The following is a 23,202-nucleotide window of genomic DNA, read 5'->3' on the forward strand; positions in this document are numbered from 1 at the left end:
AACCTTATTGAAGAAAGTCAAGTGTATGTTACATAGTTTTGGACTTTCAAAGTTCTTTTGGGGTGAGGCCCTAAAAACAGCAACATATCTTATAAATAGAAGTCCCTCAAGTGCCATTGATTTTCAAGTCCCAGAAAAATTGTGGTCAAACTCTATACTTGATTATAATGGACTTAAAGTTTTTTACTGTACTGCATACTTCCATCAAAATGAAGGTAAACTTGAACCAAGATCCTTGAAGTGTGTCTTCTTGGGGTATGGGGAGGAAACTAAAGGGTATAGACTTTGGGTTAAATGTCAAAAAGGTTATAGGGTCATCATCAGTAGAAATGTCATCTTCAATGAAAATGAATTACCCTGTAAGACATCATCATCTGGAATAGAATCTGCTGAACCTATAACTATGAAAGAGGCTATTCTTGAAAATCAAATGATCAGAATGACTTAATTGAGGTGGAGACCACCCAATCAGATATTAATCAAGGTATGAGTGAACTTGAAGATGAAACTGCATTAATAGATCCATCCCTAGCTGACTACCAATTGACTAGAGATAGAGATAGAAATCAGAAAGTTAGGGATTGTAAATGGATCTTCAAGATAAAAGAAGGGGACTCTAGTATTAGAGATAAAAGATACAAAGCTAGGTTTGTTGCTAAAGGGTTTACCCAAAAGGAAGGAGTGAACTATAATGAAATTTTTTTACCTGTTGCTAAATACACAATTCTAAGAATTTTGCTTGCCTTAACTGCCCACTTTAATTGAGACCTTGATCAGCTAGATGTAAAGACTGCCTTTTTTAAATGGGGACCTTGATGGGACCATTTACATAAATCAGCCTAAACGTTTTGAAGAAAGAACTAACACTGAAAAAGTTTGCCTATTAAGAAAATCACTTTATGGCTTGAAGCAGGCTCTCAGGCAATGGTACAAGAAGTTTAATTCATATATTCAAACCTTGGGTTTTGTCAAAAGTAATTATGATTCCTGTTTCTTTTTCAAAGGGTAAGGTGGACCTGAATCCATTTATTTACTTCTATATGTTGATGATATGTTGCTTGCTTGCCCAAATAGATCTGAAATTGATTTTATTAAAGTGAAATTAAAATCTAAATTTGAAATTAAAGATCTAGGACAAGCTAAAAAGATTCTTGGACTGGAAATAGAAAGGAATAGGAAAGATTACACCTTATGCTTAAAACAGTGTGCTTATGTAAAGAAAATACTTGAAAAATTTTCTATGACTGATTGTAAACCTGCTTCTTTACCTGTTGCAAATCATTTTAATCTATCCAATGAACAGTCACCAAAAATCGTTGAAGAATTTAAAAGAATGGAAAATGTACCATATGCAAACATTGTAGAGTCCATAATGTATCTTATGGTTTGTACTAGACCAGACCTAGCTCATGGTATAAGTATACTAAGTAGATTTATGGCTAACCCTGGTGAGACTCATTGGCTGGCTATGAAATGGATTCTAAAATACTTGAAAGGCTCATCAGATATAGGTTTGCTGTTTAAGAACAGCAAAGAAGGCATAATTCTTAAAGGATACATTGACCCTGATTTTGTTGGAGACTTAGATAAGAGAAGGTACACTTCATCATATGTTTTCACTTTGTGTGATGTGTGCATTAGTTGAAAATCCCAATTGCAAAAGCTAGTGGCTTTGTCATCCATGGAGGCAGAATATATAGCTGCATGTGATGCTGTTAAAGATGGTCTTTGGTTAAGAGGGTTATTTAATGAAATTGGATTCATAAATAATTCTGTTAGAATTTATACTGAGAATCAGAGTGCTATTCATCTTCGCAAAAATCCTATGTATCATGATCGAACAAAACATGTTGATATTAAGTTTCACTTTGTGAGAAACATGGTTGAAAAGGGTCTGATTAGTTTAGTAAAAATTCCAACATAATTTAATTCCTCTGATTTAGGGACCAAAGTACTGCCTTTAACTAAGTTTAAAAACTGCTTGAAAATTCTAAACATCACTTGAAAGGTAGCGTGTTTAGAAAAATCAAGCTGTATTGTTTTAGATATGTACTAACTTTCTCCTTTTTGTTTTTACAGGTAAATAAGAGCAAATGAAACAAGTTGATGTCTAGACCCTAGAAATTACCAAGAATAGTTCAGCAAGGTGAAAATTGTTAAGTAATTGGGCTGCCTCATATTCTTGGTCCATAATATTTGGGCCTATGTTACTGAGTGTGGATAATTGTTCAACTCGGATGAAGAAAACGTGATCCTTTTAAACGCGCCTCTTCCAATTAACTAATGCTTGATCAGGCCGTACACTTGGCCATCTCCCAACCGTTGATCTATGGCTCTTTGACTGATTGCTTAAAGCATTGTTTGACCATACACTTCATAGATGGTTGAACTTTGTGTTTTAGGGTTTTCTTTCCTCCTTCTCTCTAACCACACCGTATATTCTTTATGAGTTTCTTGATCTGAAAATCTGAGTGATCCTGAGATTCTACACTTAATGTATACTGTGAGAAAGGTTCTTAGTGATTTGGTGTGGTTTTGTACTGTGTGTTGAGGCTAGAGGAAATATCGAAGAAATCTCTGATTTCTTCGTACATATTGTTACTTTTCTTGGTAATTTCTTAGTGGATCTAGAGCTTTGTCCACTTGTGGATGCTCAACGGGTGAGTAGGTCGTAAGATTGAACATCCCGGCCCTTTGTGGCGAAAAATTCTTCGTGTTCTTGATTCCTTTTAAGTTTCTGCAATTTTAATACGTTTTTATTTCTGAAAATACAATTTTAAACCAGATCCTGATACCAACAAAAGTCATCAATATTGTATTTAGAATAGATTTATTTAAATATTTCCATGTCCTGCAAGCTAGTGGATCACCTACCTAATCCAAAGTCAACATGCAACAGACGTACGGAGAAATTTGGAAAATCCAAAACAAATGACATCAAGTCAAATAAAGTACAGCTAATATGTTACCGTACACATCGTTTTCACCTCGTAATAAAATGTAGACCCACCTTTCATGCATAGAAATTAAAGTTTGCTCACGTTTTTGTTCGCAACATATTTTTGACTACCCACTACTAATGTTCCCTGGAAAAAAGGAAAAAAAGAAAAGAAAAGAAAATTAAACAAAACTTTATTCCAGCCTTTTAGTAGCTGAGATGAATTAATCAAATATGAGATTATAAATCTGGATTTCTTGTTTGCCATCCATCAACTTGCTGATGTTATTTTAACTTCCCTAAAGCCTGTTTGGGAGTAATTTTTTGGCTCAAAAAATTGATTTTTTGACCATTATTTCATTATTCCAGTTGTCATATTTGACTTCTTCTCTCATAGATGAATCCTACTTTTCTCCCAATGGTCAAAAAATTAATTCTTAAAATTACTCCCAAACAGGCTAATAATCTTATCGTCGATTTAAAACAGGAGTCTACTTTATACAAATTGATGGAAAATATTAGCTAGATTCAATAGCTATGGATAAAAAATATAACATAATTGTATAACTATTCATTTACATAGCTTAAAAATAATTTTCGAGTATTATGTTATTTAGCCCCTTTTGGTAGCAATTTTTCACCCCAAAAAAATCAATTTTTTGACAGTTATGTTACTATTGCAGCAGTCATTTTTTATTTCTTCATACAGGTGGAACCAAATTTTTCTCTAATGATTAAAAAATAAATTTTCGTAATCACTACCAAACAAGTCAGTGTGATGTATACATGTATGTGCAAAAGCATGACAACTCTGACAATTAAATTGTCTACCTAATAACACAAAAATTAGGGCCTCCTGTGCTTCTGGCTTGCTTTGTCGATGGGGAGTTACAATTTACAAATGATTTTGACTATGCCCCCGTTTGGTCCCCATTTTTATCTAAAATGCATTTTTTCTATCAAATCAATGTGGGACCTACACATTATTTTATCATTTGATTTGAACTCAAAAATCCTAAATTTCCAACTTTACCCTTTGTCCGTCTTCACCAAGTTGGCAGATTCTACCTCTTGAAAAGTCAAATAATTGGATTTGTTACACATTTCCCAAGAATTCATAACACACCCCCACCAAACGTTTTCCAATTTTTTTACATGAAATGGGCCACTGTTTATCATTCCACCTCCAAGGTTGCCCACCGTATTGCTGTAAAAAATTGTCACAAAAATCCAGCAGCAATTGTAACATCACGACAACCTAACGTGCATGCGGACCGTGATGTTCACTTCACTTTAATTATCGATTTTTTCCAAAGAAACGTGGAAAATTAAAAATGATAAATAACATTTTGAAATTCAGTTGTACACATATTTTAGCTTATATGTTCGTTGTAGATAATAAAATGTTTTGTACGAAAACGATTAATTTTTCAAAAAAAGTAACTTCGAAAAATTAAAAAACTTCAATTTGGAAACATTCTATTGTACCAACTACGCTCGAGAGTGTCTACGAATAGAAGCATTTTAATTCTATTACGAAGCGCTACGTACAAAAAAAAAGGTAGTGCACGGTGAACATTTTTGGCGAAGAGTAAAGTTAAGGGTGTGTTCGAAATGAAGGAAAAATACGACTTCAAGTGCATAATTATTCGTATGAAACACTATACAACTGTGTAGGTTCGGGGGAAAAATTATTGTTCATTGTACCGAGGAAATGCATACAGTAAACACGTTGAAAAAGGGAAATACTTGGACCTTAGATATTTTCGTGAAAGATGGTCAATAATTGGCCCCTACTACATTGCACTTTTACAACCAGGAAAGCAAACAGTTTCATAAGACTTACATGCAAGGCTTTAGAATATTTAAGAAACATATTGGCATCATGGCTGCTGCGCCATATAATCTCGAAGTCTGTCCCACTCACTTCGTTGCATTTCCGGTGCATGTATTTCGGCTTGCATTTCATCTTCCACATTGGGAAGCTCCACCTCAGCTGCATCTTCATCCACCTGCTGAAAATGGTACAGTATGTCAGACTCTTTGTAGGGGGCCATATACCCAGGGCGATGAGCAAACCCGGAATCCACGAAATAGTACTTTCTCGGGGCCAGTAATGGGAAATGTATTTCCGGATCATGGATAGCACGTGCAAGCATGCGTGCATCATGTGTATTGCCAGAGTACCCTGCAAGCACGAACGTGAAGCATAAATTAAAGTCACAAGCAGCCAACACATTCTGTGTCGGCACACCTTTTCGCCCTATGAAGTTTACACGCTCATGTCGCGGTAGCACAGCTTTTACATGCGTTCCGTCAATTAGCTCTGATGCAATCTTCGAACAATGGATGCTTGCTCAGATCTGGCCTATGTGGCTCGACACCATCGTTGTAGTTCTCACTAGGACGAATCAGGCGTGTTGAAAGTGCAACGACTGCACGTAGAACCTCTTTAACATAGTGACATACAGTTTCCAATGAATGGTTGAAAATCGTTGTCACCTGTCGATATCATTTCCCGTGCGCTAATATGCATAAGAACATGCCAACTTGCTCGTAGATGTCAACATGCTGGTTGCTACATAGCCCATGCTTGTCGCGCAACACATGAGCGAAATGTCGGACCATTGCAGTATACATACGAAATTCTTGAAAGCACATCTTACTATTCTCGCCCATTGCCTCCATCATGAACATGTAACCGTTCCTTGAGAAAGGAAAACGTGGTATACGACGCTGTTACCTGTAGTGATATTTTCTTGCGTCATCGCCGGCAATTCTGCAGTATGAAAGCCAAACCGCTGCATCGATCGCCAAGTTGTAGAGAAACTGGTCTTCATCGCATTCGTCATTTGAGTCGGATCCCAGTAGTAGAACACAGTTGAAGTTGAAGTCATTTGTAACGCAAAACATGATGAATTACTAAAATTACACAACAAAAGCGGGTTCTGGAGTTGTGTAGAACGCAATTTCATCACACACCCTCACAGCTCCACAATTTTTTCTTCCCTACTCAATGCATGGCCTTTTATAGAGAGTGGGAATGATTGGGAGTACATTCTGTGCAATGGTGTACTGTAGCTGTCAATTTGTAGGAATTGTATCAATAATAGTGCACTTACAAAAAATATTCACGAGATTCTATGCAATGGTGTACTGTAGCTGTCATGTTGTAGGAAATGTGCCAATAATGGTGCACCTGCAAAAAATATTTATTCGTGAAACGTGCATTTTTGTACAAAAGATTTTTGCTCTGAGCAAATCTTTTTTATGCTAACTTTTCGTGACAGTTTTTCAACTTCCACAAGTTTTTCGTGTCAACAGTTTTTTTAACGTTCAAAATTTTCGCGTGCAAACTTGGTAACTTTGCAGGCACAGATCGTGAAAAATATCATGTTACATCCAGTTCGACCTAAAATTGCCTCGTTGGACGTGTAAAATATTAACATGATAAAATGATCGTGGTGAACAAGCGAAAATGATTTTCACATCTAGGCACGTAGCGCATTTTCAAACAGTAGGGTTCAACGGGTACAGACAGTTGAATACAGAAGTTAAAAAGTTTTTTGGGACAACACATAAGTACATCTAACGCCTCCACTCAAAGGTGAAATTACTTGTCCCGCCCATTGAAATGCCACTCAATCCATTCAAATTTTTCATCCGCATCTTTTATAACGGCGAGCATGTCTCAATAGTGCTTTTGAGCCAGAATAGCACGGGCGAAAAAGTATAGCGGTGTACGCCGTTCAAGCCGTCCAGTCGCCAGTAGCTCTTTTATACAGGCAGCGCCGGTGTTGTCATTTGAGCCCATCATGGTATTAAGCTTCGCCACCACTTCCTCTGCAGCACTTGTGGCTCGATCGACGAAGAACGATAGCTCGCGTGCAGACTTTTTTTCTTCTTACCCCGTCGCGTCGCACCGGAGGACTTCCTTTTACCGTCGCTTATGGTGTCGGATACGTTAATGCGGGATCCACTGGGCATTTGCTCAGCCTCATCACTTGAACCACTACTTTCCTCGTTGACGGGGATTGAATCCCGATTGTCTTCGAGCGCACTATCCTCAAACAGCCCGAACCTCGTTCGGCACAACTTAGTCAGTGTGACTGCGTACTTCTCCCCATCGTAACTATCGCCGAAAAGTGGACGATAGCGAATGTATATCTCGCTCACGTCCTTATCTTTGAACTCCTTGTAGTCTTTATTCTCCTGTGAAAAGAGGCTCACAAAAAGAGGAAAGATAAGAAAAAAGGCATTCCAAAATGTACCAAAAAATAATGAACGGGATGGTTGATTCGACATTGTGAAATATGTGTGCCGCTAATTGAAACAGTTACCCTGATCTTTCTGTTCCACCATTCCTCTGATACGACGACTCGACCGGTGGATGCGTTGTTGTACTCGACTCCGCTACCCTTTAACAGATCGAAGAGACGTCGGTAGGTTCGACGCATGGCGTCCCAATGGTTGCGCAGTTGTTGCTTTGTCCAGTTGTGCCCAGTGGCTGAGTTGAACAGCCTGGAGATTCGAGCCCAACCTTGTTTCGTAAAACAACAACTGCTACGATGGCCCTCGGCAATCAGTTTCACAGGCCGCAATAAATGTTTGGGTCTCCGAGGCATTCTACCAAGCATAAGATTTTGAACCTGAGGCTTGATCCAGCTCCTTGCAACGAACGAGCTGGGTAGCGGACCATGTCTAGACTGCAAAGTCAAGGGGCATCACGAATGAAAAAATTGCAAAATATTCATTATACGAATTGAAAGATTGTAAAATATCTACATATTAAAATTTTGAAATTGACAAAAAAAATACACGTAAATGAGGTTGTATAGATGTCTTATTTTGAAACAATGGATGCATTTCATATAAGAATTGTATTACTGTAGGAATAGTTCACCTTGAGCACATGTGCACCCGCAGAATGTTTTTGTGAAGAATGTCATGTTTGAATCTTGAAAACACAATAGCTAAGCTACACACTTTGTTTTCATCATCACTAGTAATGTTATACTTCAACAGGGTAGCTAACAGACATAACACAGTCACAGATGAATGAACGATGCTATCATTTAAAGGGGAATGCAGCGAACACAAGCACAGAGGTGTAACCAAGACTATCTTCTAGAAATTGCATAAAACATGGTAGTCTCCTTTTATGGTAGTATAGTTCAAGGGACAGATTTTGTAGAAGCGTATACGACAAAAATAATACTTCAAAAAAAAAAAAGGGTAGCCCAATGCATATAGCAGTTGAGATGCGAACCAAGAGGCAGGTGCATTTCAACTTGCCTCAATATCAATTTTGCCCAAAATCATAGTGAGAAACATCCAACGAAGTTGATTACTACACATAATTACAGTTTAAGAAATACACTAGAAATAATTGAATCCTAATGTCCAGGTAATTTGTAGTTTTACGAAAAAGTAAACGGAATTAGAAATGTTCGAGTTCGACGACGTACCGGTGTGTCGGCGGGATCCATTTGGTCGGCGGCGTTGCGGGTGTAGAGGACGTAGCTAACCGGACGGACGACGGGAATTGTTGGGCGGCGTTCTCCTTGGTGCTTGCGTGGAATAAAACTGTCCGGGTCTTCAAAAAAATGGAAGTCTTGTCCCCTGGCTGTTGCAATTGAAGATATTCCACCGTAAATTTCAGTTTGTTGTCGGCCGTTGTGGGTCTCTTGATGGTCGGCGCTAAAGGGAGAGGAGTTGCGCGTTTCTTTGGTGGATAAGGGCAAGAAATGGAAAGGGTAAAGATAAATGTTCTGAGGCAGTCACATGGGTTGTCAGATAAATTTTTTGCAACGGTCAAATAATTCATTAATTGCGCCAAAATTAATGGCCAACAAACAGCCCCATATTAGACATTTTGCATAATTATTTTTAAATATGGTAACTTTTTGTTCGTGTGTGTGTGTAATTTTCCATGTTTTGAAAGTACGGGAACGATGACCTAATCCAAAGTGAGCATGGATGCATCAAGACGTACCAAGAGATTTGGAAATCTTTAAAAAATATATATAAATAAATAAAAAATAATATCTTGAATTTAATATATCCAAGTCAAAGAAACTACATCTAATACGGAACCGTACACATTTCTCTCTCCGTGTAATAAAGATAACCCACCTTTCACCCCAAAAAATTAAAGTTTGCTCATGTCTTTGTTTGTATAATATTATTGACTATACTGACTATTAATATGTTCCATTGGAAAAGAAACAAAGAAAAAACCATTTCTAGCTTTTATGGAAAAGTAATGCTACGAAATCTCACTGGAATTGCAATCCTAATTTAGGTGACGTTAATGTAACATTAAAAGATCGGTGAAATTAAATCTAAATCTAAGTGACATTAGATGATAGACTAAATAATATGTGATATTAAATGAGTCGATTAATTTCACAAATCAGTTAATAATACTTTAGTGTCGTTTAAATTAGAGTTGCAATCCCAATAGAGCTAAATAATAAAGTTTCTGAATTCAAATGTTTGCATTAGCAAGTTCTTAGGTTAGCATTTTTTTTCCTTCTCCTTCTTCATTGTTGGGATTCAATAGAAACGGGATTCTGATGTTGAGGACTATGCATGAAAGAAGAACGAGCTTAAAGATACATTTATTTATAAAAATATTGTACATTTAAGAATTAAATATTCGATCGCATCGGTGATTTGCGTATGAATATCGATTTAGATCGAAAATCCTCATAATTTTGTAAGTTTTTATTCAATAAAAAAAAAATGAAGACAATACATGTAGCCGTCTTAAAAGAAAAACATAACCCAATTAAAATTTCACTTTTAATCCGCAGACTTTTAACAAAATTATAGAAGTCATCCCAGTAATAAATAACAAGGAAAGATAATAAAAGTTGAAATAAAAATGATTTAATTTAAAAAAAAAATTCCATCATCAGATTGTAATGGCATAGTTTGTATAATAGATTAGATCGCAATGCATAACATTAAAGAAGAAAAGAATATGTAACGTTGTTTATTGTATCATCTTAAAACCATACAAATATCAGTTCATGAATCTGTTTGAGTGGTTTCCATCCTCATCTGAATTAAGCAGCTGAGGTTGAAAGAGAGAGAAAATAAATATACAACTATTTGTATAGCTTATAGATAAATTCTAGTTTTCTATTTGATATATACATATATGTACAACAGAATAACAAATCTAACAAGCATCTTCTCTAATAAAAAGAAAATGTTTGTGCTACATGCATGTAGTGATTTACATATATCATGTGGAGAGAAATGATTGGATCAGAATTTTTTCAACCAAATTAAAAGAAAAAACGAACTTTCTCGTTCTCTTTTTGACACCCCATTTGTATGTAAATTATTATATAATTTCATTGTATACAAATAGCATTATTCAAAATAAAAAATCCACATGACCATAACAAATTGGAACTTCATCACTACAAACCGGTGAAGGCGGCAACTTACGATGGTTACATTTAGAGAGAATTAGATTGAGGTATTTTGCCTATTCTTCCTATGCTAGTAAGGAAAATGAAAGTATATGACACCTTAAACATGGACCATGTATATGTAGGATTCTACAATAATAATTCCAAGAATTAGCAACCCTAAACCTGAAGGGCCAATGAATAATTAATCTCAAAAATTAAATTTGGTCCAATAGTGATAATTAAGTCCATCCAACAATCGAACCTAAGATGTAATACTAACAAAATATTTGGTCAATGGTTAGACTGACACATTCATTATTCACTCTCTGCACAATGAAATTTCTATTTAATCTATTGCAAAATATGTCACGATAAGATTTTACAAGTTAGTATATGGGTTTAAGGAGCTAGGATTTTTGGTTGGGGCCCCAACGGTGATCAATGGTACTATGATAGTCGATGGTCGACCGTGCAGCCATAGCTGGAGAAAAGAGGAGAGCAATATTTGAAGTAAACGATAAAGTTGTTGGATTTGAATATGAATTAAATATTTGTATATGAAAGATTAGGTTATGTATCAAGTATATCTTGTCAATTTTACCTGTTCAAAATTAGATCATTCATCTCTTGCAAGGAAAATTTAAGGTTATCGTTGACGAAATTATGTAAAAAGCAAATGGAACTTGAGGATGGGCACTGAAAAGTTTGATTTGGAAGGTTGGAGATTAATTGCACAAAAAATTTTAAATTGAAAAAGGAAAAATAAGACTGACTGAAACATTATCTCCTAGATAAATTTAGAGATGTCACCATAATACAATTAGACTACCGTCCGCTCATATTCCATATGCCTTATCCTTTATGAATTGTACATAATATACACAGAGTCCACTGAGATTGAAGTCAAACCTTTAGAAGCTTACCGGAATCTCTCGGCTTTTCTTCAAGTTACTCAGAGCATTTTCACAACCCAAAGTTTATGTTTCTTTATATGCAGATAAACAAGACTGGGACCAATCAAATTTGCATCTGAAAGACGTTTGCAAAGATTGAGATAAGTGTCTACATTTCCTGGTTGTTGAATTCTTCTTCTCAATCCCTGCAGCACAGCAGCTCTGTGAAGGTATTCTGGATACAAACCCATGTCCAGCATCTTAATTACTGTCTCTGCAGCATTGTCAAAATGACCACCTTTAATATAACCTCTTAACAACCATGAAAGGGTTCTCTTCCTCCGTAAAGAACTTGTAACCTCTGTTCGGGTAAGCAACCGAGCAATAGAACTGACTTCTTTCTGGGAAGCACATATGGCCAACACAATGTCATAGATATCTCCTTCAGCCTCCTTACCAGCAAGTTTCATTTCCCACAACTGTCTTTCAGCGTCACCTCCATGCCCAGCACAGATATACATAGCAAGAAGTCTTTCATGAACCACACCATGGATTGATGAACCACCCTTTTCAATAACCCATTTAGACAAGCACACACCACCATTCAAAACATCTTCTTGATACCGGTTGATCAGCCCAACATTTTCCGCATCCAGTTCAGCAATCACACCAGATTTGGTGAAAGCCTTTAGCTTGCGTAGAGCTTTGCCTACTTCATTCAACTCTTTCACTACAGCTGTCATTGCAATTAAATAGCTGTACAACTCTGGCTCCAAACCACATTCTCTAAGGTGAATCACTAATTTGGCTGCATCCATGTAGCATCCCTCCGCCTGAAACAATCAATTCTTCACATTAACACAGGTTAAAAAATTAATCTAAAAGGTAGAAATGTGGGCAGGGAGTGTGGTTCAACTGATGTGTGGCTGAAGCATTTGTGTCACTGGTGGAGAGAGAAGTGTGAAACTATGAACAAAAACACAATCAACCAGTCGATTCCAAACAAATAACATGACACAACCTTCTAGTTTTTGTCGATTTTTAAGAATGCCAAAAAACTAGGCATCAACATTCGTTGATTCATGCACGAATATCAAGATTTCGGATAAAAAAAGTGGAGAAAATTCTCACAAATCTATTCAATTTTTAATAAAAATATTCCAACCAAAAATAACACTGTTGTGTCCACTGTTAGACCAACTTGCTGACTATAATAGAATTTGCACTCTTCGTCCCTGCAATCCTAAAAATTATAAAATTAACCCTGATTAGTTAAACTGGCATAATTAGAGAAAATAAAGTAATAAAAATGGTTCCAAGCTTGTAATCTCTTGTCTTCATGGACCACATCAGTCAATCAATCTGTCAAAACCACCATAATCTCTAAATGTCACACAAACAAAAACTGGGCTTGCAATAACAGTGGAGGAGGAAAGATGTTTTTTTACAGAAGCAATAGTAATTAGTTCATCTAGTTAAACTCTACCATGTTGCTCTTTTAAAGGATCCTCCACATCACGGCCACATTGTAAGAAAATCATCACAAGAAAAACATATCAAAGCATGTTTCATTTCCTAGTATTCTCATTTGACATTAAAACTTTGAGGTTGATAGTCTTCTTTCATGTCCAAGTATCTAATATAGAACCCCCGGATGCCTCACAATTCCTGTTCAGTACTCTTGAGCTCCATGTTCCTCCTTTGTGACCTAGGTTGCAACTTTTAGTTACCAAAAACCTCAAATCTCTCAATATAACTTCTCAATCAATGTCATAAATATTAGCATATTTGGGAAGTTATAAAATGGTTTAAATTATAAATTGATAAAAATGGGTTGTGGATAAGTGCTTAGTACTTGTGGGTCCCTTGAAATGTGTGGATAAAAAGTGACTAAAGTGTCTATAAACATGAGTGAAACATAGACCAAGTCCAAAAAACAAAACTTGGTTGATTTTTCTCCCCTCCCACTCATAGGGGAAAATATTCACGTTTATGCATACAATTGAGCAATATCACTTCATTTTCTAAAACAGAAAATATTGATCAACCTTCCTGAGATAGATACAGTAACTTAGGCTCTCAAGCTACAATGAATAGAACTTAACATTGTGTATGATCAATGTAACAGTAGGTAATTATGTCATTCCGATATTCAGGTTACCACAGCAGAAGATATGTATGTGATGATTCTCTTCTACACATTATAAAAGCAGGAAGCCACAATTACTATCCACCATCCCTGTGCATCATTGATCTTGCCACTTTTTACTTCACCACGACTTCAACTATCAAATTTCAAAAACAACATATATGGAGATTACAAAGCTTTCAAAATGTAGTATCTTTCATTCAGTTAAGTATTCGTCAAAGTGCTATATAATATTAGTAAGTAAATGCCACTAAATAGTAGTGCAAATATAAGTAAATAGATTTGCCTGGTCAACTATAGGCTATAGCGAAATTTTACATTCGGAACATCGAATCTTGTAAAATCAAGGGAAAAGTTAAAAGCTTAAGAATATTATTTAAATAACTTGAACATAATGAATTTGATTATGATCACAAATAAGCCAAGGTGTCTTCTTATATAAGTATTGATAGAACAGGTGATCTCCAAATCCTAGTAGGCTAAAATGAAAATACATCTCCTAAAAGGAAACAAAAGGTAATCTCCTAAAATAGTAGGCCTAATCATTTCACTGCTAAGTCTTTATTTGAGATTGTGTACATCCAGCCTCCTGGACGTTCATTGGGCTTGATCCTCTGACCCGACTACCTAACAGCCACCCAACAGCAGAAGAGATGGCAAACAATGTTCAATTTGGTGCAGCAGTAGAAACTAAATCTAGTAAAAACAAGGGAAAAAACTGAAAGCTTAAGAATATTATTTGACTAAGTTGCATATATCGAATTTGATTATGACTACATACAGGGAAAATTGCACCATTCATCCCAACTTAGGGCCTTGATTCCATTGTCATCCCCATTCTATTTTTGTTGGAGGCAAAGTCCCAAACTTAGATCTTTTGAGTGCGCAAGTAGGTCCTTACAGAATCCGTCTATTTTACCAGTGCACGTGAATATCACATGCTAAAATTTTTAACTGAGAAGACCATAAAACCTTTGCATTAGTTAAAATTAAGAAAAGAAAAAATGCAAATTCATTTGTCTTCTCCAACTACACCCTCCCCACCACGATGTCCCAGTCCCACCACCACCAGTGTCACCAACACGAGCACAACCAGAACCTATCACCACACATCCAAACATCGATCCATGACACCAAATCCTCCCCTTCTTCATTCAAAAGTTTACTAACAACCAAGCCCCTTCCAACCGCCATATCCTTTTATAAGGTTTTCTCATTATTATATATTCAACTAAGCAAACCCCATATGGAGGCTCTGCTGATTCGAATGAGAGGCAAATAGTGACGGTCCATTTAATATATCTGTAAGCATCCTTGCTCTCACCTTACAAACACACGGAAAACCCAAATTGCAAAAATCAACTGGGCCAACACCATTTTCTCCATTGAACTACAGAGAAAATGAACGCCCAAGCCTTTCTATCTGCAATATCGCACTATATCAGGCATTCTCATGGCCATTATAAATTTTCTCAGAGTAAAATGCAGCGGAAAATAAGAAATATATTCCTTTGGTGCTCTGAATATGAGGATTTAAGATCTTTAATTAATATAAAATGCATATAATATTTTCATTGGTTATAAACAGCAAACTATAAGAATACTGAATCTAGTGACAAGAACCAGAATGCTCAAAAACTACAGCATATAAGTGAACTAAAAACAGAAAAAGTAGGGAAGTTTCCTCAAAACCAACACATACCCTGTCTGCGTGAATGCACTTCAAAAAATGTGATTTAATGCAAAAATTGCTTCACTGCTGCAAGAGGGATTAGCAAGTGGAAATATAAATCTACAGACATGCTTTACAAAAGAAGGATTCACTGGATAAACCTACCCATTGCTAACTTTCATATTCGTCTTGAAGCGTAGAAGGAAATCAGTGGGGTGCTGTAACTGGAGTTGGCTGGAAGTGGTGGCAGGGGTGGGGGGCTGAACCAGGGGGAGCCATTGGTGGAAAAATGACGGCATGAGCTGGGTTTTATTAGGATTTTTATTTTCTTCTTTTTCCTTTCCTTTCTTTTTCTATTTCCTTTATTCTTTATTCTTTTATAATTATAGCAGGGAACGGGATTGCAGCAGCAGCCGAACCATTTTACCCTTGAAAAGTTAGGCATGTTGTGTTCACATGCAAAATAACGGTCAAAATGGACAGATTTAGTCTCCATGGACTACTTGCATACCTAACCCATAGGTTGGAGACTTCATCCTGAAAATCATAAAATGAGGACAACATTGCAACCCGGCCATAGATTGGCGACAAATGGCATTCTATCCATTTGGAACAAGTTTAGCCCTCTTTTTCTGTAGGTATTGAAAGAAGAAGTAATCTCTTGATTCTATTAGACTAAGAAAAGAAATCTACTAAAAATAAGAAAACTAATAACTTACTCCTACAAGAATTACAAATCCCATCAAAATTGTAAGACTAAATAAAACTAATAAAAATAACCTAATTAAGGGCCCGTTTGGTAGAGATTTTGAGAATTGATTTTTTGACCGTTATAAGAAAAGTGGGGTCCATATGTGAGAGAAGAAGTCAAAAATTACGACTTGAATAGTAAAATAACGGTCAAAAAATCAATTTTTTGGGGCAAAAAATCCCTACCAAACGGGGCTTAAGTTGTCCTACATCAATCTTCCTCAAGCAGGCTTGGGCAGAATAGCTGAGCAAGTACAAGTGATAGAACTAAGCTAGCAGCAAATGAAAATTTTTATCTGCTTACATATTCTGCTGAGGATTCACAAGTGTTTCAAATTACATATTTTGAACAATAAATTTAGCGCATCTAAATATTATTTTATAATCAAGAAACTTGTAGACCAAACTCCCAGGCCCCAAATTTTGACAGTTTTCATTTCCAACTCCAGGATCCACACTCCTAAATAGTCATATGGAAATCCAGGAAACACCAAGTAAGCATTTAAGCATAAGCAATCATACAACAAAATCATGTCTTGTAAACAATACAATCTGCACCCAGAACATCAACTTCACGTGATGCTCAAAGGAGAGGGAAAAGTAATCATTCATTGATAAAACGAAACTCTTAATGTTAAATCAAGAAAGCAGCAGTCCAATAATTTTAATTAGTAGAAAAGGAGATCCACAGGTTTATAAATGTCAATGCTACTATAAACAAGTGCCCTTCTCTTGGTCAGTCATCCTAGAGGCATATATCATGAAAACATCAGCATGGAGACAATTTTACCTAACCACTTGATGAAGTAAGTTCCAATGTAATAAGACAAATTACAATATAAGATCGAATGTACATAACTTCATTTGCTGGAGTAATAGTGGGAAAAGCAAGAACAACAATAGAATCACTTACCCCGGATTATAATATTTAAGCATAGATTGAGAAACAAATCTGGAATTGGGACAAAGAAAAAATTATCACAACTACCCAAAGAAAAGGAGATGCATATTGGTTTTAGTGTAGAATACAGTCCATTTGTTGATTCATCTTATCCCTCTTTCCCATTGATACAAATAACTTTTTCTAAATACAAATTCTATGGATGTGTATGAAACTACTTGCCCACCCAACTAGGAAATCCTGGCTCTGACAGAATGTTTTCCACAAGAATCTTAGGACGGAAACACAATAGTAAAATGAGTCTACTTCAAATATTTACTGACCAAACAAAGTATCAAACACAGAAAGACATGATGGAAAAAAAGTAACAGTATTATTCTTATAATTGCAATCAACCATGCATTTGCTAAAGATGCTGTGAGATTTCGAAAGCACTATGCAACAACACCTTAATTATAACATGATAAGGCAAATCAGCATTAATTGATATATGTCATTTTGCATCCATCCAATTGATTATTAGGTAATGAGAGTATCCAGAAATATATCTGCTGGTGTATACAAAATAAGCAGTAAATAACATGGACAAGTTATTGAGAGTATTTAGCAACTACCATCATCTTCCACGCGAGGTAACCAACCGGACCATCTTTATTCTCCTCCTTATCACCTTCCAAACATGTAATCCCCCTCCTCAGCACCTCTTTGACAAACAAAACAGCACCTTCCTTATCCCCCAATTCCCAATAGAAAGAAATTACCTTCTCAATCATACTAAAGCTTGGTTTCAACCCAACACAATCCATGTCCACCAAAAGATCAACCACATCCCCAACCTTATTCTTCCTCTCAATTAAGTTCTTCATCCATGAACACATTATTGACACCATCAATTCCATCGTCTCCTTGTCAACCCTATTCTCCTTTTGCAGCCACTCAAACACCTCCAACGTGCACCAACAGTCCCTCCCTTCCTGCGAAAAATACACCAAGACTAACTGCAACTCACGGGCTGACAATTTATCATTCATTTCCTCAAGCACATCAGAGGGTTCCCGAGTCATGCGCTCCAGTTCCTCAATTGCCTCAAAAAATCGTTCACTCATTTCATCCTCACCGTCACTGGTGACAAACATATCCAATTCAACTGATTTCAGGAGCCTAAAATTCCGAAGCTTGTTTCTTTTTGTGCTGACAGAACCAGGGCTCTCCGGAACTGAAATTCTTGCACAAGATTTCACTCTGAGCTTGTTAGGCTTCAGGGTTGCAAGAAAATTATACTCTCTTGACGAAGAGCCGTGAATCAACCGAAGATTGTTGATAGCAGCAATCCCACTAACTGAAGCCGCCATTTTTCCCAATTTTGATTTACCGAAGCAAGGGTATCAATGGTAAGCCGGAAAAAGTTTCACAGATACAAAAACTGACTTCTCCTTTTCTCTTTTTTTCAAGAAATTCAGGACAAACAAACATTAGATCAGAACTATGGGGAAAAGAAAAAAGAAGAAGATGTTGATGAAGAAGTAGATTGATGGAAGAGCAAAGTAATTGATGGGTTTTTGCTAAAAGACGAACTTAAGTAAATTTGAAGCAAAGATACAATTTATAAACTTAGGAAATCAAAGGTAAAAGCAAAGTATTTGAGAAAGGGATATAATTCTTATGGAGTTTCAATAGCATAGTCGAAGAATCGAAGCAAAGACCCAGAAATATGAGACGTGTCCAATTGCAGACAGTCCAAGGAATCCATGGAGGACTGGAGATTGGTTACGGGCATTCAGTTGCAATCAAGCCCCCAACTTTTTGTTTGCTTGTTTCTTTTTTTATTTTTTTCGGTTTTCTTCTTCTGGAAGGACGGAGGCGGGCGACCCTGATAAAGGAGGGGACTTAGCTCCGTTTAGCCGTCGTTCTCGTTCTCATTTTCTGCTTATTTTAAATCACACAATTTTCTATAAAATAATCACATACAAATCAAAAAAAAATTATTTTTTTTAATCACTTATTTCTCAAAAAGCACTATTTCAATTATTAAAATTTGAAAAGAATAGAAGTCAAATGGGGGCATATTGATGTGGAAAATCAAAATATTTTTATATTGAAAAACCAACCAAACTATATGAAATTTACCTAAGGATGCGTTTGTCACCCATTATTTGAGAAGAATGTATTATGAAATAGTGATTGATATTGGAATATGTAATTAAAAATGAAGGAAATGTTTTTGATTTACTTAAAATTTTATTTTAATGGAAAACGTGTGGTTGAAAATGAGTATTGTAGAAACAATAATGAAAAAGAATGAGAGAAAATGGATGACAAACAGGGACTAAATGCTATTTGAACAAAACTTATTTGTTATTTGAAATTGATTCATAATTTTAACTTTAACTAGCAAATTGTGAACTTATCAAACTCAAATCCAGCTTGAAACTCAACTTCAATTGGCTTGTCTTTAGTTTAAGAATTGTGTCTATTTGAAATTGATTTCATAACAAAATCAACTCAAATTATAAGATTTCGGGATTACTAAAAACTATTTATGATGTAAAATATAGGGTTAATTATATGAATAGTCACTGAACTTTGCCTTATGTTACTACTTAATCATTGAACTTAAAAATGTAATTCAATGGTCACTGAACTTCGTCAAGTGTTACTAATTCATAACCGAACTTTAAAATGTATCTCAATGGTCACTGAACTTTGAACCGTGTTATTCATCCGTCATTCAAATGGAAAAATCCGTTAAGTCCAACAAACGGCGTCAACTTGAGTGATGAATGGGTAACACGGTGCAAAGTTCGATAACCATTGAGATACATTTTAAAGTTCGGTTATGAAGTAATAACACTTGATGAAGTTCAATAACCATTGAGTTACATTTTTAAATTCAGTATTAAGTAGTAACATAGGGTAAAGTTCAATGACCATTAAAATATATTTTTAAATTGAATTATTAAGCCCTTGTTTGAGTCTCATTCTTTCCAATATATATACACACACACATTCTTAAACAGTAATTTGATATCATTCAACCACACATTATTCAATAAAATAATATTACACGCAAATTTAAAATTTTTCCTTATTTTTAACTACACATTTTTCATCAATATACTATTTAAAAATTCATTTTATCCCTCAAAATGGGGATCAAACAAGGGCTAAACTTCTCAAATCGACCTCTATGAAAGAAGAAATCAAAGAAAATGAAGGGAAGAAAGAGGAAATAGAAAATCAGAGACCTATAAATTAAATAAAAATAGAATTGTTGCTAATATTCATCCATCATGGTGAAAAAGTATGTTTGATTTTTAGATTAACTGGTATCAATTCACCGTATCTCAAATTCCGCATAAATAGATTGAAAGAGAAATGGTTAGAACACTAAAAGAAATTGATAAAAAAAAATTAAATAAAAGTACAAAAATGTTTGAATAGTGCCAATGTAACTGAGGTCGATTTGATTTTTCAACTATGTTACTACTTAGTTACTGAACTTAAAAATGTAACTCAATGGTCACTGAACTTCGCCAAGTGTTATTATTTCATAATCGAACTTTAAAATGTATCTCAATGGTCACCGAACTTTGCACCGTGTTACCCATCCGTCACTCAAATGGAAAAATCCGTTAAGTCCAACAAACAACGTTACTCGAGTTAACGTTGTTTGTTGGACTTAACGGATTTTTCCATTTGAGTGACGGATGGGTAACACGGTGCAAAGTTCGGTGACCATTGAGATATATTTTAAAGTTCGATTATGAAGTAGTAACATTTGACGAAGTTCAGTGACCATTGAGTTACATATTTAAATTCAATGACTAAATAGTAACATAAGGCAAAGTTCAGTGACCATTCATATAATTAACCCGTAAAACATATTGTTAAATGGATGGAAGAAGAATTGAATAAAAATGAAAAAAAAAATGTAATAGTGGAGAGAAAGCATCCAAATTCCGTATTGAGTCCATAAGACTATTTCAAAAATAGGACGACGAGACAAGTAATTCTCATCGTTATGCCATGATATACGATGGATTTTGATCATTCGAGTTCGTTTAGGACTCGTAAACTAATTTTTATAGTTTCAGCGTTATTTCTGTCATTTAGTTTTTTTTTTTTTTTTTGGGGGAATCTTTTCAGTTTTATTTTGTTTACACTTTATTTTCATTACTTTTAGTTATTTTAATCTATGTTTCCATGTAAACCCTTATAAATAAGAGGTTATTTCGTTGTTTTGATTTTCTTTTCAATAATAAAATTTATGAGTTTATTCTCTTCAAATTCCAAACTTCGTTTTTTTAAGGTTTTCGCTTGAGTTCCTTGTTTCGCACTGTGTCAAATATGAGTAGAAAAACTTCTTTCAAATAATCAAAATATTAAGCCCTCATTGGGTGTAGCTAAAAATTAAAATTTTAGTAAATTTTGATAAAAGTTAATAGAATGTGTGATTGAAAAATTGTAGTTCCTATAAAATATGAAATTAAAGTTAATTATTAATTTTGACTTAGATTAAAATCTTCATCAAACAATAGTTAAATAAATTTAAGAGCCTAGACAAACGTACGAAACATTTTTATCACCAAACATTTGAATCATTTTACAGTTTGAGTCTAGATCGATTTAAACTTTTAATTGTAAGTTATTGATAGTTTTTCTATAAATTTCACTATAGAAATGGTAATGGAACAGGGAAGCCCTACCCTTCCGTCCAGTCAAGGGTTATAGGAGGCAGGAGCAAGGCGCGACTATCCCGTTAAAACGGGACAATTAAGTGCTAAACAAACAGATATTTTGCATCCCTATCTCACTATTCCAAATTCAGGTATGCTATCTATATATACAGTTAATTTGACAGATGATGATGCGACACGCATTTTGGTACTTGATTTGAATTTCATTTATTCAAATCAATGGACAAATGCATGACACCTCATCATGAAAATCATCTAGCTTAATTGTTCAAAATTATGCATGCGCAAGTGAGTTGGGTGAGTATTGGTGGGAACACGTGATGGCATGAGAGGTGTTTAATTGTTTATTAAAGAGAGGCAAGTGAATCTCTCACAAGACATGAGTTTTGGTTGCTGTGCATTGTCTCCTTCAACGACTTGGTGATGCAGCTTTCAACGTGCTCTTCTCGATATTCACTCACTCACATTTATATTGGATAAACAGATACTGTACACAGAGGATACAATCTCTCTCTTCTTTACTGTTTCTCATGCATGTTCCATTCTGGGGTCTGCCTATTAAATAATTTTGTATCTAAAGCTGCTGACCACACTCTCTCTGACACCCCACCTCCATCGCTGGCCTCCTTTCTTTGCCTCAGGGGAAAAAAAAAAGGAAAAAAGATCAGAGCTTTTTCAAGAGAATTAACTAGCATTCAGATTCTCTCTCTTACTCATTAATCTTCATAACTTTTACCTAAATTGTTGCAGTTGTTAGGAGGAGATAATAACTAATAGCTCCTACACATATCTTGTTCTTTTCGTTGTTCTTTAGCTGTAATTCAATCGCCCATCTTTTATGGGAAAGAAAGGGGGATCATCTTGGCTGACGGCGGTCAAAAGAGCATTCAGATCTCCTGTTAAAGACAGTGAAAAGAGGAACAATAGAAACAAAGATGAACAAGAAGAGGAAGAAGAAAAGGTATCGTTAGTTGCGCTGTGTACATCTGGAATAGTCAATCTTTTGATTTACTTCCTTCGATGAGTAAACTCCTTCACTGGTTTTTGTATGCAGAAGAGGGAGAAACGTGGATGGCTTTTTCGGAAACTCAACCATCAGGATATCAATGCAACCCCGCCTAAAACGAGCAATGCTGCCGGTGCTGCACCTTCAGTGACCAGTTCTTTGGAAGCTGCTTTTATTCATGACCCAAGGCATGCTGTGGCAGTGGGAGTGGCTGCAGCTCAAGCTACATCTGAAGTTCCAAGGCTTTCAAGGCCTCCCACAAATTATGCAAAGGAGCATCGTGCTGCCATTGCCATTCAAACAGCTTTCAGAGGATATCTAGTGAGTTGTTTATATTTAGATCATTCAAACTGCCATTAATGGATAAATTTCATGTCGAATAAAGATGAAAAACGTAGACCAATTTATTAGGACTTGAACTACCCCTCATAACAAGGTTGACATTTTAAGATAGAACCTCAATTTTAATATGGTATTAAAACTCATTAAGCTCTAATGAGCAATTTGATCCTATCAAGACTTGAAAAAATGAGTATATGGATTTCAAGATTGGTTTGCTCAAACGAGCCACCATCTTGCTGGGCATGTTAAGGGATAAATTTCACATTGAATAAAGATAATAACACAGAACAAATTATAAGAGTTTGAGTTACTCCTCTTAACAAGGTTGACATTTTGAGATGGAACCTCAAATCTTAATAGTTATTGTATCATTAATTTGTACCCAAGGGGAAAGATAGTAAATTCTCTATCTTGTCAAATATAT

The 23,202-nt window shown here is 35.6% G+C and overlaps 3 protein-coding genes across 3 annotated transcripts; 1 reads left to right on the top strand and 2 right to left on the bottom strand.

Moving 5' to 3' along the window:
• Positions 1-4,821: 4,821 nt before the first annotated feature.
• On the bottom strand, positions 4,822-5,835 carry LOC111378178. The gene is made up of 3 exons (XM_023001344.1): positions 5,641-5,835; positions 5,296-5,440; positions 4,822-5,126 (listed from the first exon to the last, which is right to left on the bottom strand). Exons 1-3 carry the CDS (start codon positions 5,833-5,835, stop codon positions 4,822-4,824), a joined length of 645 nt encoding a protein of 214 aa, XP_022857112.1.
• A 5,302-nt stretch (positions 5,836-11,137) lies between these two features.
• Positions 11,138-18,580, bottom strand: LOC111378174 (pentatricopeptide repeat-containing protein At2g30100, chloroplastic-like). Its single transcript, XM_023001341.1, has 2 exons — positions 17,348-18,580; positions 11,138-12,094 (listed from the first exon to the last, which is right to left on the bottom strand). Exons 1-2 carry the CDS (start codon positions 18,083-18,085, stop codon positions 11,321-11,323), a joined length of 1,512 nt encoding a protein of 503 aa, XP_022857109.1. The 5' UTR covers positions 18,086-18,580; the 3' UTR covers positions 11,138-11,320.
• A 3,252-nt stretch (positions 18,581-21,832) lies between these two features.
• Positions 21,833-23,185, top strand: LOC111378180. The gene is made up of 2 exons (XM_023001346.1): positions 21,833-22,391; positions 22,485-23,185. Exons 1-2 carry the CDS (start codon positions 22,269-22,271, stop codon positions 22,794-22,796), a joined length of 435 nt encoding a protein of 144 aa, XP_022857114.1. The 5' UTR covers positions 21,833-22,268; the 3' UTR covers positions 22,797-23,185.
• The last annotated feature ends 17 nt before the right edge of the window (positions 23,186-23,202 follow it).

Source organism: Olea europaea, unplaced genomic scaffold, assembly GCF_002742605.1.
Source record: "Olea europaea var. sylvestris unplaced genomic scaffold, O_europaea_v1 scaffold1780, whole genome shotgun sequence".
In the NCBI taxonomy this organism is placed as follows: domain Eukaryota; kingdom Viridiplantae; phylum Streptophyta; class Magnoliopsida; order Lamiales; family Oleaceae; genus Olea; species Olea europaea.

Coding starts and splice junctions, on each gene's coding strand:
- LOC111378178 (XM_023001344.1), bottom strand. CDS start 5,835: ATGACTTCAACTTCAACTGTGTTCTACTACTGGGATCCGACTCAAATG. Junction 5,441..5,640: donor TTTTCCTTTCTCAAGGAACG/GTTACATGTTCA, acceptor TGATATCGACAG/GTGACAACGATTTTCAACCA. Junction 5,127..5,295: donor GCCACATAGGCCAGATCTGA/GCAAGCATCCAT, acceptor TCGTGCTTGCAG/GGTACTCTGGCAATACACAT.
- LOC111378174 (XM_023001341.1), bottom strand. CDS start 18,085: ATGGCGGCTTCAGTTAGTGGGATTGCTGCTATCAACAATCTTCGGTTG. Junction 12,095..17,347: donor ACCTCGCGTGGAAGATGATG/GTAGTTGCTAAA, acceptor TGATTGTTTCAG/GCGGAGGGATGCTACATGGA.
- LOC111378180 (XM_023001346.1), top strand. CDS start 22,269: ATGGGAAAGAAAGGGGGATCATCTTGGCTGACGGCGGTCAAAAGAGCA. Junction 22,392..22,484: donor AAGAAGAGGAAGAAGAAAAG/GTATCGTTAGTT, acceptor TTTTGTATGCAG/AAGAGGGAGAAACGTGGATG.